Genomic DNA, 13,045 nt, shown 5'->3' on the forward strand with positions numbered 1-13,045 from the left:
CTTTTTTCTTTTTTTTAAATGTAGTCAATTTTATTTCCTTAAACCACAAAATAGAGTCTTAGTCTTGACAAGAGGTCCCGGCTGGGGAGGGAGCGGTTAGTCGCGGCCAGAACTCCTGCGGGGTCTCTAAAACGCTAAGGCCAGGTTAAAAGATTTGGGGCCGGTCTGGTGGTGCTGGCGGGCCCCACCCCAAGTCCGGGGAAAGGACGGCCCTTAAGGAGGGCACCGGGCCCAGGCTGGCGGGGCGGCAGCTGCTACACAGGGCCCAGTCCTCAGGGCCCACGGCGTGGGGTGAGGGCCTGCCCAGGAGCACCAGGGCCACCTCTCAGTCCTCCTCCTGCAGGCCGGGGAGCTGCCGGCCAGCGGGCCGAGGTCTTCGGGGGTGGGGGTGGGGCGAGAGGGGCCCAGCTTGGCAGCTGTCCTGGGACTTGCTGAGGACCATGTGAGCGCGGAGGGCGTCCTGCTCCAGGGACTTCATCCTGGCCGCCCTCCACAGCGCTGGCTTCTCGGCCTCCAGCGTGGGGACAGGGCCCGCTCGGGCGCCAGCAGCTCCGGGCTCCCCATGCGCAGCCACTCCTGATGGCGCCGCTCTGCCTCGGCCCTTTGCACCGGGGCGCTGCCTCCCAGGGGCGCCGGGGAGGCGGGGAGCAGCCCTGCAGCGGGGGCGCCGGACCACGGAGGCTCCTCCTCCGGCTTCTCGCTGTCCCGGGCCTCCCCGTCCGCGAGCCCCACCTGGGCCGCCTCCCGCAGCATCTGCGCCCGCTTCTGCTGCAGCTTCCGGGCTTCCTCCTCCTGCACCTTCCACAGGTCATCGGCGCCCACCAGGGACACGCGCTTGGGGGGCCCTTGGCCTGGGGCACCCGCACCTCCAGCTCAAAGTACTTCTGCCCCTTTCGGAAGGACAGCTGCTCCGGGAGGCGGTGCTGTGCAGCTGGCATGCAGCGTGGGGCAGCTGGGTCCTGGGGCGGGGGCGGGGCTGCGGCAAAGGTCCGGTAGGCTCCTTTCACATCGAGGGCAGCTCGCAGACCTTCTCTCTTTTTTCTTATCTGAACTCCAAATCTGTGATTGAAGCACAGGCCCTTGTCTATCTAAGCTGTTCTAATACCGTGTTTCCCCGAAAATAAGACCTACTTACAGGTTTCCTTCTCAGTGAAATAGAAGGCATCCCCCAAAAATAAGCCCCCCCCCCCCCCCAGGCTAAACATGAGAGATTTGGTCCACTGATTCTGAAAGAAATGGAGTCACAAGAAACTCACCAGGAAATTCAGGAATTGGATTGTTATGATGATGTTCCAGAAGATGACGACATGATTGTCATTGAATAAATGAGTCAATTCTTGATACTGCAGGATTCACAGTTTGTCTGGTTTGTGTTGACAACTACCGTACTACCGTACCGTATACAGGTAATAAATTTCCTTTATTTTCATTTAACAATAAATGTGTACCGTATTCTTCTTCATGGGAAAATAAGACATCCCCTGAAAATAAGACCTAGTGCATCTTTGGGAGCAAAAATTAATATAAGACACTGTCTTATTTTCGGGGAAACAGGGTAACTTAGATCTCTCTCATAACTGAAGCGGCTGAATATTCTTTCCAATAAAAAGTTTTGTCTCCGGTCTTTTGCTCATTTACATAACACTGTTTTGCTCTTTTTCTCATATAGTTATGAAAGTTCTTTTGACATTATACAGACATCCATTCTTTTTTATTTACTGATTCTATTATTTGCACCTTTTTTTAGCTATATTTTGTGATGAGCTTAAATACTAACATGGTAAAATTCAATGATAGTTTTTTTCTTTTACTGTTTTAATAATTAGAAGTTACCCTTGTATCTATTACATTTTCTAACTTGTTGATAAGTTGTATTTTTCAAGGAACTTGTCTATTTCATCTAAATGGTTAAATTTATAGGCATAGAATTGTTCAAAATAATTTCATTTTTTAAAATGTCTACAGGATCTGTACTAATGTTCCATTTTTCAATTCTGATCTTTAGTTATGTGTGTGAACTTTTTTTTCTTGATCAGCCATGGTAGGGGGTTTATCAATTTTATTAATCTTTTCAAAGAACCAATTTTTGCTTTTACTGATTTTATCTATGATATACTTTTTATTTCACTTATTTCTGCTCTTTATTACTTCCTGCCATTTGTTTTCTTTGCTTTGATTTGCTGGCGCATTTACCGCTTTTCGATGATCTATTTACATTTGGAGCTAAATTTTTAACAAAAAGCAATTTAGACAATGGCCCCCAAACTACCGTATTAGAAATTCTCTCAATTACAAAACCTGTCTGTCTCTAGGGTATTAGAGATTATCCGAAACCCCTTAACCATAAACGCTATATGTCCCATGATTTTTTAATTCTTTTTTTTTTTTTAACTAAAGGAATATGCTCGGATTGCAAGGACCCCAACACTGCATTCTGGCTAGCCATTTTCCCACATGGTTTGTGCATATGCCTTACTGGTTGTTAAATGTTTTTAAAACATTTGGAGGAATATCACACAAAAAAGTATAAGGGAAAACATGCAGACTTCTGGGTGACCTATGACTCCCAGGCCCCACGTTGCTCTGTGTGATGATGGGGGAGAGAATTCTCCAGAATTACTTTCCTGATGAAAAATGCTCCATAGGTTTTTTGCTTTTCTATTAGTGTACAATGTACAGAATAAAGTGAGCAAGTCTAAGGTGTATGGCTCACTGAATTTTTACATATGTGCACCCATGTACCTGCCATCCAGATGAAGATATAGAACGTTGCCCTGGCTGGATAGCTCACTTGCACGGAGCAGTGTTCCATGCACCAAAAGGTTGTCGGTTCGATTCCCAGTTGGGGCACATACATAGGTTGCAGGTTTAATCACTGGTTAGGGCATAGACTGAGTGGCCAGATTATTATGATCTCTGAATGCATAATAATCTGGCCACTCAGTGTATATAGAAGACAATCGATAGTTTTCTCTCACATCTATGTCTCTCTCTCTCTCTCTCTCTCTCTCTCTCTCACTCTCTCTCAATCTCTCCCTTCCTCTCTCTAAAATCAGTAAAACCATATCTCTGGGTAAGGATTAAAAAGAAAAAGAAAAATAGAGAATCTTGATTTTTAATGTATGCAAAAACACGATGATGCAATCTCATAAGTTTATATAAAACCGGAAAATGTCTACACTCTCAACATTTTTAAAACTCAGGAGTTTGGAATGTGATGGAAACAGTTCCATTAACAAGCATTTCTCATGATCACAATGACTCATTTAAACCAAAAAAAAAAAAAAAAAAAAAAAAAAAGAAAAAGAAAGAAAGAAAAAGAAAAAGAAGCATACCATTGGTAAAGCATCCTCGCTTTCCGCCGGCCCCAGCTGTAAAAGGCACGATTGAACACAGCAGTCTGCCATCTGATGTGAAAAGGGGAGATGCTCAGGCCGTTGTTTTCCAGCCAGTCTTCGTAGGAATGCTTGAAATACACAGATGACTGAAAGAGAGAGAAACGGTCCACACCATTCAGTTTCGAAGAACAATTTATAATGTTTAAGAAAATAACAAATGGCTCTTTTCTATAGGAAAGCAAAAGACTGCCTGCTCAAATGCTAATAATGTTAAAGCTTCACGTTCATGCCTCAGTTAAAGGAAAGGCCTCACAGTAGCTGGTCTGCTGAAGTTAGGGTCTGGCAAACTAGAGCCCAGGGGCCAAATCTGGCCTACAGCCTATGAATGAAGGATGGTTTTTATCTTTCAGCGATTGTACAAAGACAACAACAACCGCCAAATAAGACTACGCAACACCCCGTGTGGCCCACAACGCCTGAAACAGTATCTGACCCTTTACAGAGAAAGCTTGCTGACCTCTGCCTAGAAGGATGGCCCAACTAGAAGTATGTGAGCCACGAATGCCAGCCACAATTCAATTTATGTAATTTTACATTTCCTTGTAGCCAATATTGAGAAGGTTGTAATTAATTTAAATACATTTTCAACTCAAATCAATATAAAAAAGTGTACTGGGTCAGTGGTCGGCAAATTCATTAGTCAACAGGGCCAAATATCAACAGTACAATGATTAACAGTTCTTTTGAGAGCCACATTTTTTAAACTTAAACTTCTTCTAACGTCACTTCTTCAGAATAGACTCGTCCAGGCCGAGGTATTTTGTGGAAGGGCCACACTCCAGGGGCCAAAGAGCCTCAGTTTGCCGACCACGGTACTGAGTGACATCAGAGGAATGGTGGCATGAGAGATCCCTTTGGTCTTTCCCCTTGAAGCTTCAACAATTTCAACAAAGGACTCCCTGCTCAAGGTGCAAACATGCCTGGGAACCACACCCTGAGCATCTACAGGTGGGCAAGTGGGAGCAAACTGGGAAGGCTGGAAGGGAAAAGCTGAGACCAGCCCCAGACGCGGCCCTGCAGCTGGGAACTCACAAAGGGCTCAGCGTGGAGAGGGAAGGAAGCAGAGATCTAAGGTGCGGACAGTACAAGCTGCAGCTGAGCCCAGTGACCTACCTGGGCAGGACAGAGCACAGAGGTGGGCCCTCGGTTGTCTGGCAATTGGCATTCCAGGCAGAAAAAGCCACAGGGTCCGGTGGAGAGGGAGAGGGGGAGGGGGTGGTGTGGGGTAGTGTGTGTGTGGGAGTGGGGTGATGGTGGATGGGGGGGCAGGGATGTCAGGGGGCGCGGAACAATGCAAAGGTCCACTGGTTGGCACTGACAGGAGGGCAAAGCATGCACTTGGCTACACCGCCAGCAGCATATGGCTGCAGGGAACAGCATTATGGCTGCAGGGATCAGCATGCGGCTACAGGGAACAGCATATGGCTACAGGGAATAGCATATGGCTGCAGGGCACAGCATTGTGGCTGCAGGGAACAGCATGTGGCTGCAGGGAATAGCATGTGGCTTCAGGGAACAGCATATGGCTTCAGGGAACAGCATGTGGCTGCAGGGAACAGCATTGTGGCTGCAGGGAACAGCATGTGGCTGCAGGGAACAGCATATGGCTTCAGGGAACAGCATATGGCTGCAGGGAACAGCATTATGGCTGCAGGGAACATCATATGGCTGCAGGGAACAGCATATGGCTGCAGGGAACAGCATGCGACTGCAGGGAACAGCATGCGACTGCAGGGAACAACAGCATGTGGCTGCAGGGAACAGCACTGGGAATAAATGAATATATAAATTCCTACATATATGTAACTTTCCTAGACTGAATCATGAAGAATTAGGAAACTTAAATAGATCAGTCAACTGTGAGGAAATTGAAAAATTACCAAAGCCTCCCCAAAAATAATAGTCCAGGACCAGGTGGCTTTGTTTTGAATTCTACCAAACATTTAAAGATTTGATACCTATCCTTCTCAAACGCCTCAAAAAAATTGGAGACAATACTTCCTAACACATTTTATAAGGCCAACATGACCCTGATATCAAAACTTGGCAAGGATAACATAAAAACAGAAAATTACAACATTTCTGATGAATACAGATGCAAAAATCCTAAATAAAACACTAGCAAACTGCATACAACAAAACATAAAAATAACAAAACATCATGATCAAGTAGGGTTCATTCCAGGGCACAAGGATGGTTCAACATATGCAAATCAATGTAATACAGCACACTAACAAATCAAAGGATAAAAATCATATGATCTTATCAATAGATGCAGGAAAAGCATTTGATAAGATACAGCATCAATTTATGATTAAAACACTCAATAAAATCAGTATGAAAAGAAAGTACCAGATACCGAGTGGCCAGATTATGATGATCTCTGAATGCATAATAATCTGGTCACTCGGTGTAGACTGACCACAGAGTTGGGGTTTTAAAATAACGGTTTTCCATGTATAAGAACTGCATTGTGGGTAGTTAGAAAGAAGCAGAGGACTTAGTAGCCAGAGGCTGGAGGCCACTATCTCAGGGTCCCTTGACATATCAAGATTTGCAAGTTTTCCCTTATACATAAGTACACGAAGTGGCCAGATTATTATGCGTTCAGAGATCATCATAATCTGGCCACTCGGTGTATACGACAAACCCTCTGCTAATATACTCAATGGTGAAAAACTGAAAGCTTTTCCTCTAAAATTAGGAACAAGACAAGGATGTACATTCTCACTATTTATTCAACGCAGAACTTCAAAATAAACAAAAATAAAAACAAATTATTACAGCCCAGGCAGCATGGGTCAGTGGTTGAGCATCGACCTATGAACCAAGAGATCAAGGTTCGATTCCCAGGCAGGGCACATGCCCAAGTTGCAGGCTCCATTCCATGATTCTCTCTCATCATTGCTGTTTCTATCTCTCCCTCTCCCTTCCTCTCTGAAATCAATAAAAATATTTAAAAAACTTGCCAAAACCGGTTTGGCTCAGTGGTAGAGCATTGGCCTGCGGACTGAAAGGTCCCGGATTCGATTCCGGTCAAGGGCATGTACTTTAGTTGCGGGCACATCTCCAGTAGGGGGTGTGCAAGAGGCAGCTGATCGATGATTCTCTCTCATCGATGTTTCTAACTCTATTCCTCTCTCTTCCTCTCTGTAAAAAAAAATCAATAAAATATATTTTAAAAAATATTTAAAAAACTATTAGAAATAATAAATATAGTAACATTACAGGATACAAATATCACTGCATTCCTATATACTAACAATGAAAATTCAGAAAAAGAAATGAGAAAAAATTCCTTTTGCAATTGCAACAGAAGGAATAAAATACCTAGGAATAAATTCAACAGAGGATGTGAAGGAATTATATACTTAAAATTACAATGCATTATTAATATTTTATTTTATTGATTTTTTTTTACAGAGAGGAAGGGAGAGGGAGAGATAGAAACAGCAATGATGAGAAACATCCATTAGCTGCCTCCTGCATGCCCCCCACTGGGGATGTGTCGCAACCAAGGTACATGCCCTTGACTGGAATCAAACCTGGGACCTTTCAGTCCGCAGGCAGATGCTCTATCCACTGAGCCAAACCGGTTAGGGCTACAATGCATTATTAAAGATTGAAAAAGACACGATAAAATGAAAAGATATTTCATGTCCATGGATTGAAAGAATCAACAGTTAAAATTATATATATATATATATATATATATATATCCCCAAAGCAATATATAGATTTAATGTAATCCCCATCAAAATTCAAATGTCATTTTTTAAAGAAATAAAACAAAAAATAATCAGTTTTGTCTGGAACTACAAAAGACCGGGAATAGTGAAAGCAGTCCTGAGATAAAAGAATGAACCGGGCCCTAGTTGATTTGGCTCAGTGGATAGAGGGTCGGCCTGTGGACTGAAGGGTCCCAGGTTTGATTACCCTCAAGGGCACATGCGGGGCCCAATCCCCAGTAGGGGGCGTGCAGGAGACAGCCAATCAATGATTCTCTCTCATCACTGCTGTTTCTCTCTCTCTCTCCCTTCCTATCTGAAATCAATACAAATATAGCAAAACAAAACAAAACAAAAATAATGAACCTGGAGGTATCACACAATCTGACTTCAAATTATACTTCATGACAAAGATAATCAAGACAGCCTGATCCTGGCAGAAAAACAGAAACAGACCAGTGGAACAGAATTGAGAGCCCATAACTAAAACCACATGTACATGGGCAAATGATTGTTTACAAAGGAGCCAAAAATACACAATGAAAAGAAAGCCTCTTCAATAAATGGTGCTGGGAAAACTCAAAAGCCACATGCAAAAGGAAGAAACTAGACAGCTTATCCCCATGTACAAAAGTTAATTCAGAATGAATCAAAGGCCTAAATATAAGATCTGAAACAATAAATTACATAGAAGAGAACATAGGCTCTAAACTCAGGGACCTTGGTCTTAGAGAAGATTTTGAGTTTGAACGCCAAAGGCAAGGGAAATAAAGGCAAAAATAAATGAATGGGACTATATAAAACTAAAAATCTGCACAGCAAAAGAAACAAAAAGGCAATCAATTGAATGGGAGATAGTATTTACAAACAGTAGCTCCGATGTGGGGTTAATATCCAAAATATATACAGAGCTCATAAACTTAACACCAAACAACACAACACACACAAAATATATATATAAAGAGCCCAGTCCTAGCTGGTTTGCTTAGTGGATAGAGCTTTGGCCCGCGGACTGAAGGATCTCAGGTTTGATTCTGGTCAAGGGCATATGCCTGAGTTTTGGGCTCGATCCCCAGTAGGGGGCGTGCAGGAGGCAGCTGATCAATGATCTCATCATTGATGTTTCTCCCTCTTCCTCTCTGAAATCAATAAAAATATATTTTTAAAAAAATGAGCCCAGCAGTGGTTGAGCATCGACCCAGGAACCAAGAGATCCTTGGTTTGCTTGCCGTCAGAGCACATGCCTGGGTTGCAGCGGGCTCAGTCCCTGGTGGGGCATGCTGGAGGCAGCCAGATGTCGCTCTCTCATCCATGTTTCTATCTCTCTATCCCTCTCCCTTCCTCTCTCTCTCAAATTAATAAAAACATTTTTAAAAAAATAGGCAGAGGACCTGAGCAGACACTTCTCTCAAGAAGATATACAAAGGCCAACAGATATATGAAAGGTGCCCAACATCGCTAGCTATTGGGGAAATGCAAGTCACAACTATGAGATACCACCCTCTGCCCGTTAGAATGGCTATTTATCAGCAAGACAAATAATAACAAGCGTTGGAGAGGCCGTGGAGGAAAAGGAACTGGCTGTCCCTGCTGGTGTGAGTGTAAACTGGTACAGCCACTACGGAAAACAGTACGGAGGTTCATCAAAAAATTAATAGATACAAATGACCCAGAAATCCCTCTTCTGGATAACAACCCAAAAAATTTGAAAACATTTATTTGCATAGATATATGCACCCCTGTGTTCACTGCAGCACTAATCACGGTGGCCAAGACATGGAAACAACCAAAGTGTCCTCTGATAAATGATTGGATAAATAACATGTGACACATATATAATATGGAATACTACTCAGCCTGAAGAAAAGATGAGCTACTGCCATTTGCCACGTGGATTGAGATTATGCTAACCCAAATAAATCAGACAGAAAATAAGGTAAGAACCATATGATTTCATTCATATGTAGGATATGAAACAGCACCATGGTTACCAGAGGGAAGGGAGTGAGGGTAATAAAAAGTAAAGCAAGCTGCAGAAACCGGCTTGGCTCAGTGGATAGAGCATCAGCCTGTGGACTGAAAGGTCCCAGGTTCGATTCCGGTCAAGGGCATGTACCTTGGTTGCAAGCACATCTCCAGTAAGGGGTGTGCAAGAGGCAAGTGATCAATGTTTCTCTCTCATCGATGTTTCTAACTCTCTATCCCTCTCTCTTCCTCTCTGTAAAAAAATCAATAATATATATATTTTTTAAAATCTACACCTGAAACCTAGATCTCTCATTAACCAGTCACCCCAATAAATTTAATAAAAAATTTAAATATTGTAATAATTTACAATTCTATTTGTTTATGCACCAAGACTTTGAAATCTGAAATCTGGTTTCAACTTTATACCTACAGCCCATCTCAATTCAGACCAGCTCCATTTCAAATGCCTGATGGCCACCTGTAGTTAGTGGTTACCGTTGCTACCATAGAAAGAGGTCTTGTGTTATAATTTAAATAGACCCCAACCAGTCAAACAGGAAACAGGTTAGTTGGAGTCAGCTTTCTATTCTTTTCTGAGCAACCTTAGGAATTTAAGCCTACTTTGATTATGTAAAAGAAAGAAAAAATTATCTAAAGCCAACTTGAGCTCAGTAACTTCTCTTATATTTTTTTAGAGTTGCCAAGATAGCTGCTTAAATACAGCCTCACAAGAGTTTTACTTTTAGGAAAGTTTGAAGTCCTTCAGTGCAGATTTTGGATAATGTACGTCTATTTTATATACACAGACCCCTATTACTTCAGTTACAGAAAGTACAGTTAGTATTTTGTCCTATCGATGCCCGTCCATTTGAGAAACTTATCTGTCTCTGGACGAATATTTCACCCCTATCACAGTCATAAAAAATGACCAGAGTCTGAATATAGGCATCTATTTGCCTTTGGATCTGGAATGCTCTCTGCTCTCAATCTTCAGGTGAAGTTTCTGAAACCTGCTTGTTTTCCAAGACTTTTAAAGGAGCCTGACACCCCTCAAGGAGAGGTCCACAGAGGAAATCCTAAAAGAGCCCAGAGGGGAACAGCAGAATAACTCCCTGAAACAGAGGAGCTGAAGGTTCAGACGCCACAAGCTCTCAGGTCTTTGCATTCCCCGGGCAGATACGCTGAATAAGATGTTCTTTTGCTCAAGGAATGGTGGTCTTTTAAGCCTGAAACTCAAACACCATCCTGATCACCTCACACCCTTGACCAAGGACTACGAGATTTGAAAACTCCCTTTTATTTTGGACTTTTGTCACACATGCAGCATGAAGAAACCATGTGGCTTTGCTTCTTTCTAAACAACAAAACCACTGTTTAAAGAAGCAGTAGTCTGTATTGCTTATGACATGCTAAGCACCATGCCAAGCATGTGCAGAGGAAGCACCTAGGGCAGTGGTCGGCAAACTCATGAGTCAACAGAGCCAAATATCAACAGTACAACGATTGAAATGTCTTTGGAGAGCCACATGGTTTAAACTTAAACTTCTCCTAAAGCCACTTCTTCAACATAGACTCGCCCAGGCCGTGGTATTTTGTGGAAGAGCCACACCCAAGGGGCCAAAGAGCCACATGTGGCTCGCGAGCCGAAGTTTGCAGACCACGGACCTAGGGAATCCCGTGAAGATGCAGAATCTGATTCTATAGTCCAGAGATGAGGACTGAGATTCTATATTTCTGAGAAGCTTCTAGATAATATAGGTGCTGCTGGTCCTTGAACCTCAGGTTGAGGAGCGAGGCTTTCTGTGGATGTACTAATGTAATCTTCTCTACTATGTCAGGAAATCTTTGCTATTATCCCCCCTACTTTATTTTTATTAAATATATTTTTATTGATTTTTTACAGAGAGGAAGGGAGAGAGATAGCTAGAAACGTCGATGAGAGAGAAACATCGACCAGCTGCCTCTTGCACACCCCCTACCGGGGATGTGCCCGCCACCAACATACATGCCCCTGCCCGGAATCGAACCTGGGACCTTTCAGTCCGCAGACCGACGTTCTACCACTGAGCCAAACCGGTTTCGGCATATCCCCCCCCTACTTTAAAGATGAATAATCTGAAGCACAAAAGACTATCCTGCCCAACAGTCTCACAACCACTGGGAAGCGGAAGAGCCCAATCCTGGATATGAAGGACTCCACTGTGTAACCTTTGCAAGTTCAAATGCAACAAAGTAGACCAAGTATTTCATTTTACTCTTAAGCCTAAAACACAAACGAAACTATTTGAGACGATCTTCATGGCATGGTTTTACTAGTCGTAATTAACATTTTGATTAAACATTTGAGAATTTATATGCTTTGATTCCCCCACCCTCCGATATTCAATTCCAAAAAGGTTGCTCAAAGCACATGGTCAATGGTCATAACTTTTGATACCCTTTTCAAATAACTGGAGAATGGACCATGTACGCAGAGTGTGTGTGTGTGTGTGTGTGTGTGGGGGGGGGGGGGATAGTCAATGTGAAAAAGGGGGTGCAAGATGCAAATTAGAATACGGTTAGTCAGGATTCTAAATTCTTGCTGCTAACTTAAGGTGACCAGATCGTCCCGCTTTCCAACAATTTTTCCCGCATCCCGCGGGAAAAATTCTTAAAAAGCGGGACGATCTGGTCACCTTATGCTAAATACTTATTACTTTAAACTTTAAAGTTTAAAGTATAGGCTGCAGCCTGGGAAACACAGAACCTTAGGCCCCGCCCCAGAGCGGATGAATAAGAATATACATTGTAACCGGAACCCCCGAGGACCGGGTGCACTTGGACGTTTTCGACGTAAATCACAACTTGATTTCGATTCACCCCAACACCGGCTCTCTGGGGGGGGGGTCGTGGCCTCGGAGACAAAGAGGGGGAACCATGCCTTTCCCACGCGAACATTTTCAGCCCTGGGGCACCGCCGCCGATGAAGGCAGCGCCCCGTCCCTCCCGAGACCACCGCCATCGCCTGCAGGGCAGGCCCCCAAGACTGCGGGGTGCCGCCCCGCCATGCGACCGCGGCGGCAGCGCCGCCCGCCACACCCCTCCCCGCCGCCCGCCAAAATGCGCTCCGCCGGCCCGGGCAGCACGCGGGAGGCCGCACGTGGAAGTCCGCCCGCGGCTTCCCGCCCGGGAACCGCGAGGGAGAGGACAAAAAGCCTCGGGTCGTGCGCCCCCGTCCCGGGTGCCATGGACGCGGGCAGCGGCCCGGAGGCCCTCACCTTCAGCACCAAATCGGTCAGGTAGACGGCGGTCCAGCCGCCCACCACCACCACCACCAGCGACACCGGAATCATGGCAGCGACGGGGGCCGCGGAGGGCAGGCGAGCCCCAGCGTCGTCCTCCCCGCGAGCCGCGCCTGGAAGCGTGTGCGCGATGCTTATAAGCGCACCATCTGCGCAGGAACGAGCCGGCCGCCGGCTCCTTTCTCGCGATGGTGCCGTTTCCCCCCGGCCTCTTCCGGTTCGACACGGGCCGACGCATGCGCGCCGGAAAAGGAGGCGGGGGCTTGTTTTGGTGGGACACTGGCGCGCTGACGTCCAGGCAGCTGTTAGGCTGCGGCTACCGCCGGCCCTCCAAGCGATTTCTTAGGCTTTGTCCCTCCCTGCTGTCTGCTTGTGTTCTGTTCTCTGGTTTCCTGTTGCTTTTTAGTCTAGTGAGGGTTTGGGGTCACCCCCACCTCCCAGACCTTGTTCTATGTCTCCAGACTTAAGTTATTGCTTTTAGTTGTTCTTTTTATTGAAGTGGCATTTGCATTTGGTGAAATCACAATACAGAAGACAGCTGTCCCTTTCAGTGAGTTCTAATAAGTTTTATTGGTGTACCCTCATAAAAATAAAGAACATTTACATCAGGAATTTCCTTCCTGGTCAAGCCCTCCTCTCTATGTAAACAGAATCATACAATAGGCATTC

General features: G+C 44.8%; 1 protein-coding gene across 1 annotated transcript in view; it reads right to left on the reverse strand.

Annotated features, from left to right (window-relative positions):
* MBTPS2 (membrane bound transcription factor peptidase, site 2) overlaps positions 1 to 12,588 on the reverse strand; it is a 57,957-nt gene extending 45,369 nt beyond the window's left edge. The window contains exons 1-2 of the mRNA XM_084869701.1: positions 12,353 to 12,588; positions 3,336 to 3,484 (exon numbers count right to left, since the gene is read on the reverse strand). Coding sequence (XP_084725827.1) covers positions 3,336 to 3,484; positions 12,353 to 12,427 — 224 coding nt within the window. The 5' untranslated portion in view covers positions 12,428 to 12,588. The remainder of the gene's footprint in view (positions 1 to 3,335; positions 3,485 to 12,352) is intronic.
* Between the last annotated feature and the right edge of the window lie 457 nt (positions 12,589 to 13,045).

The sequence above is a fragment of the Pipistrellus hanaki genome, assembly GCF_964339955.1.
Source record: "Pipistrellus hanaki genome assembly, chromosome: X".
Lineage (NCBI taxonomy): Eukaryota > Metazoa > Chordata > Mammalia > Chiroptera > Vespertilionidae > Pipistrellus > Pipistrellus hanaki.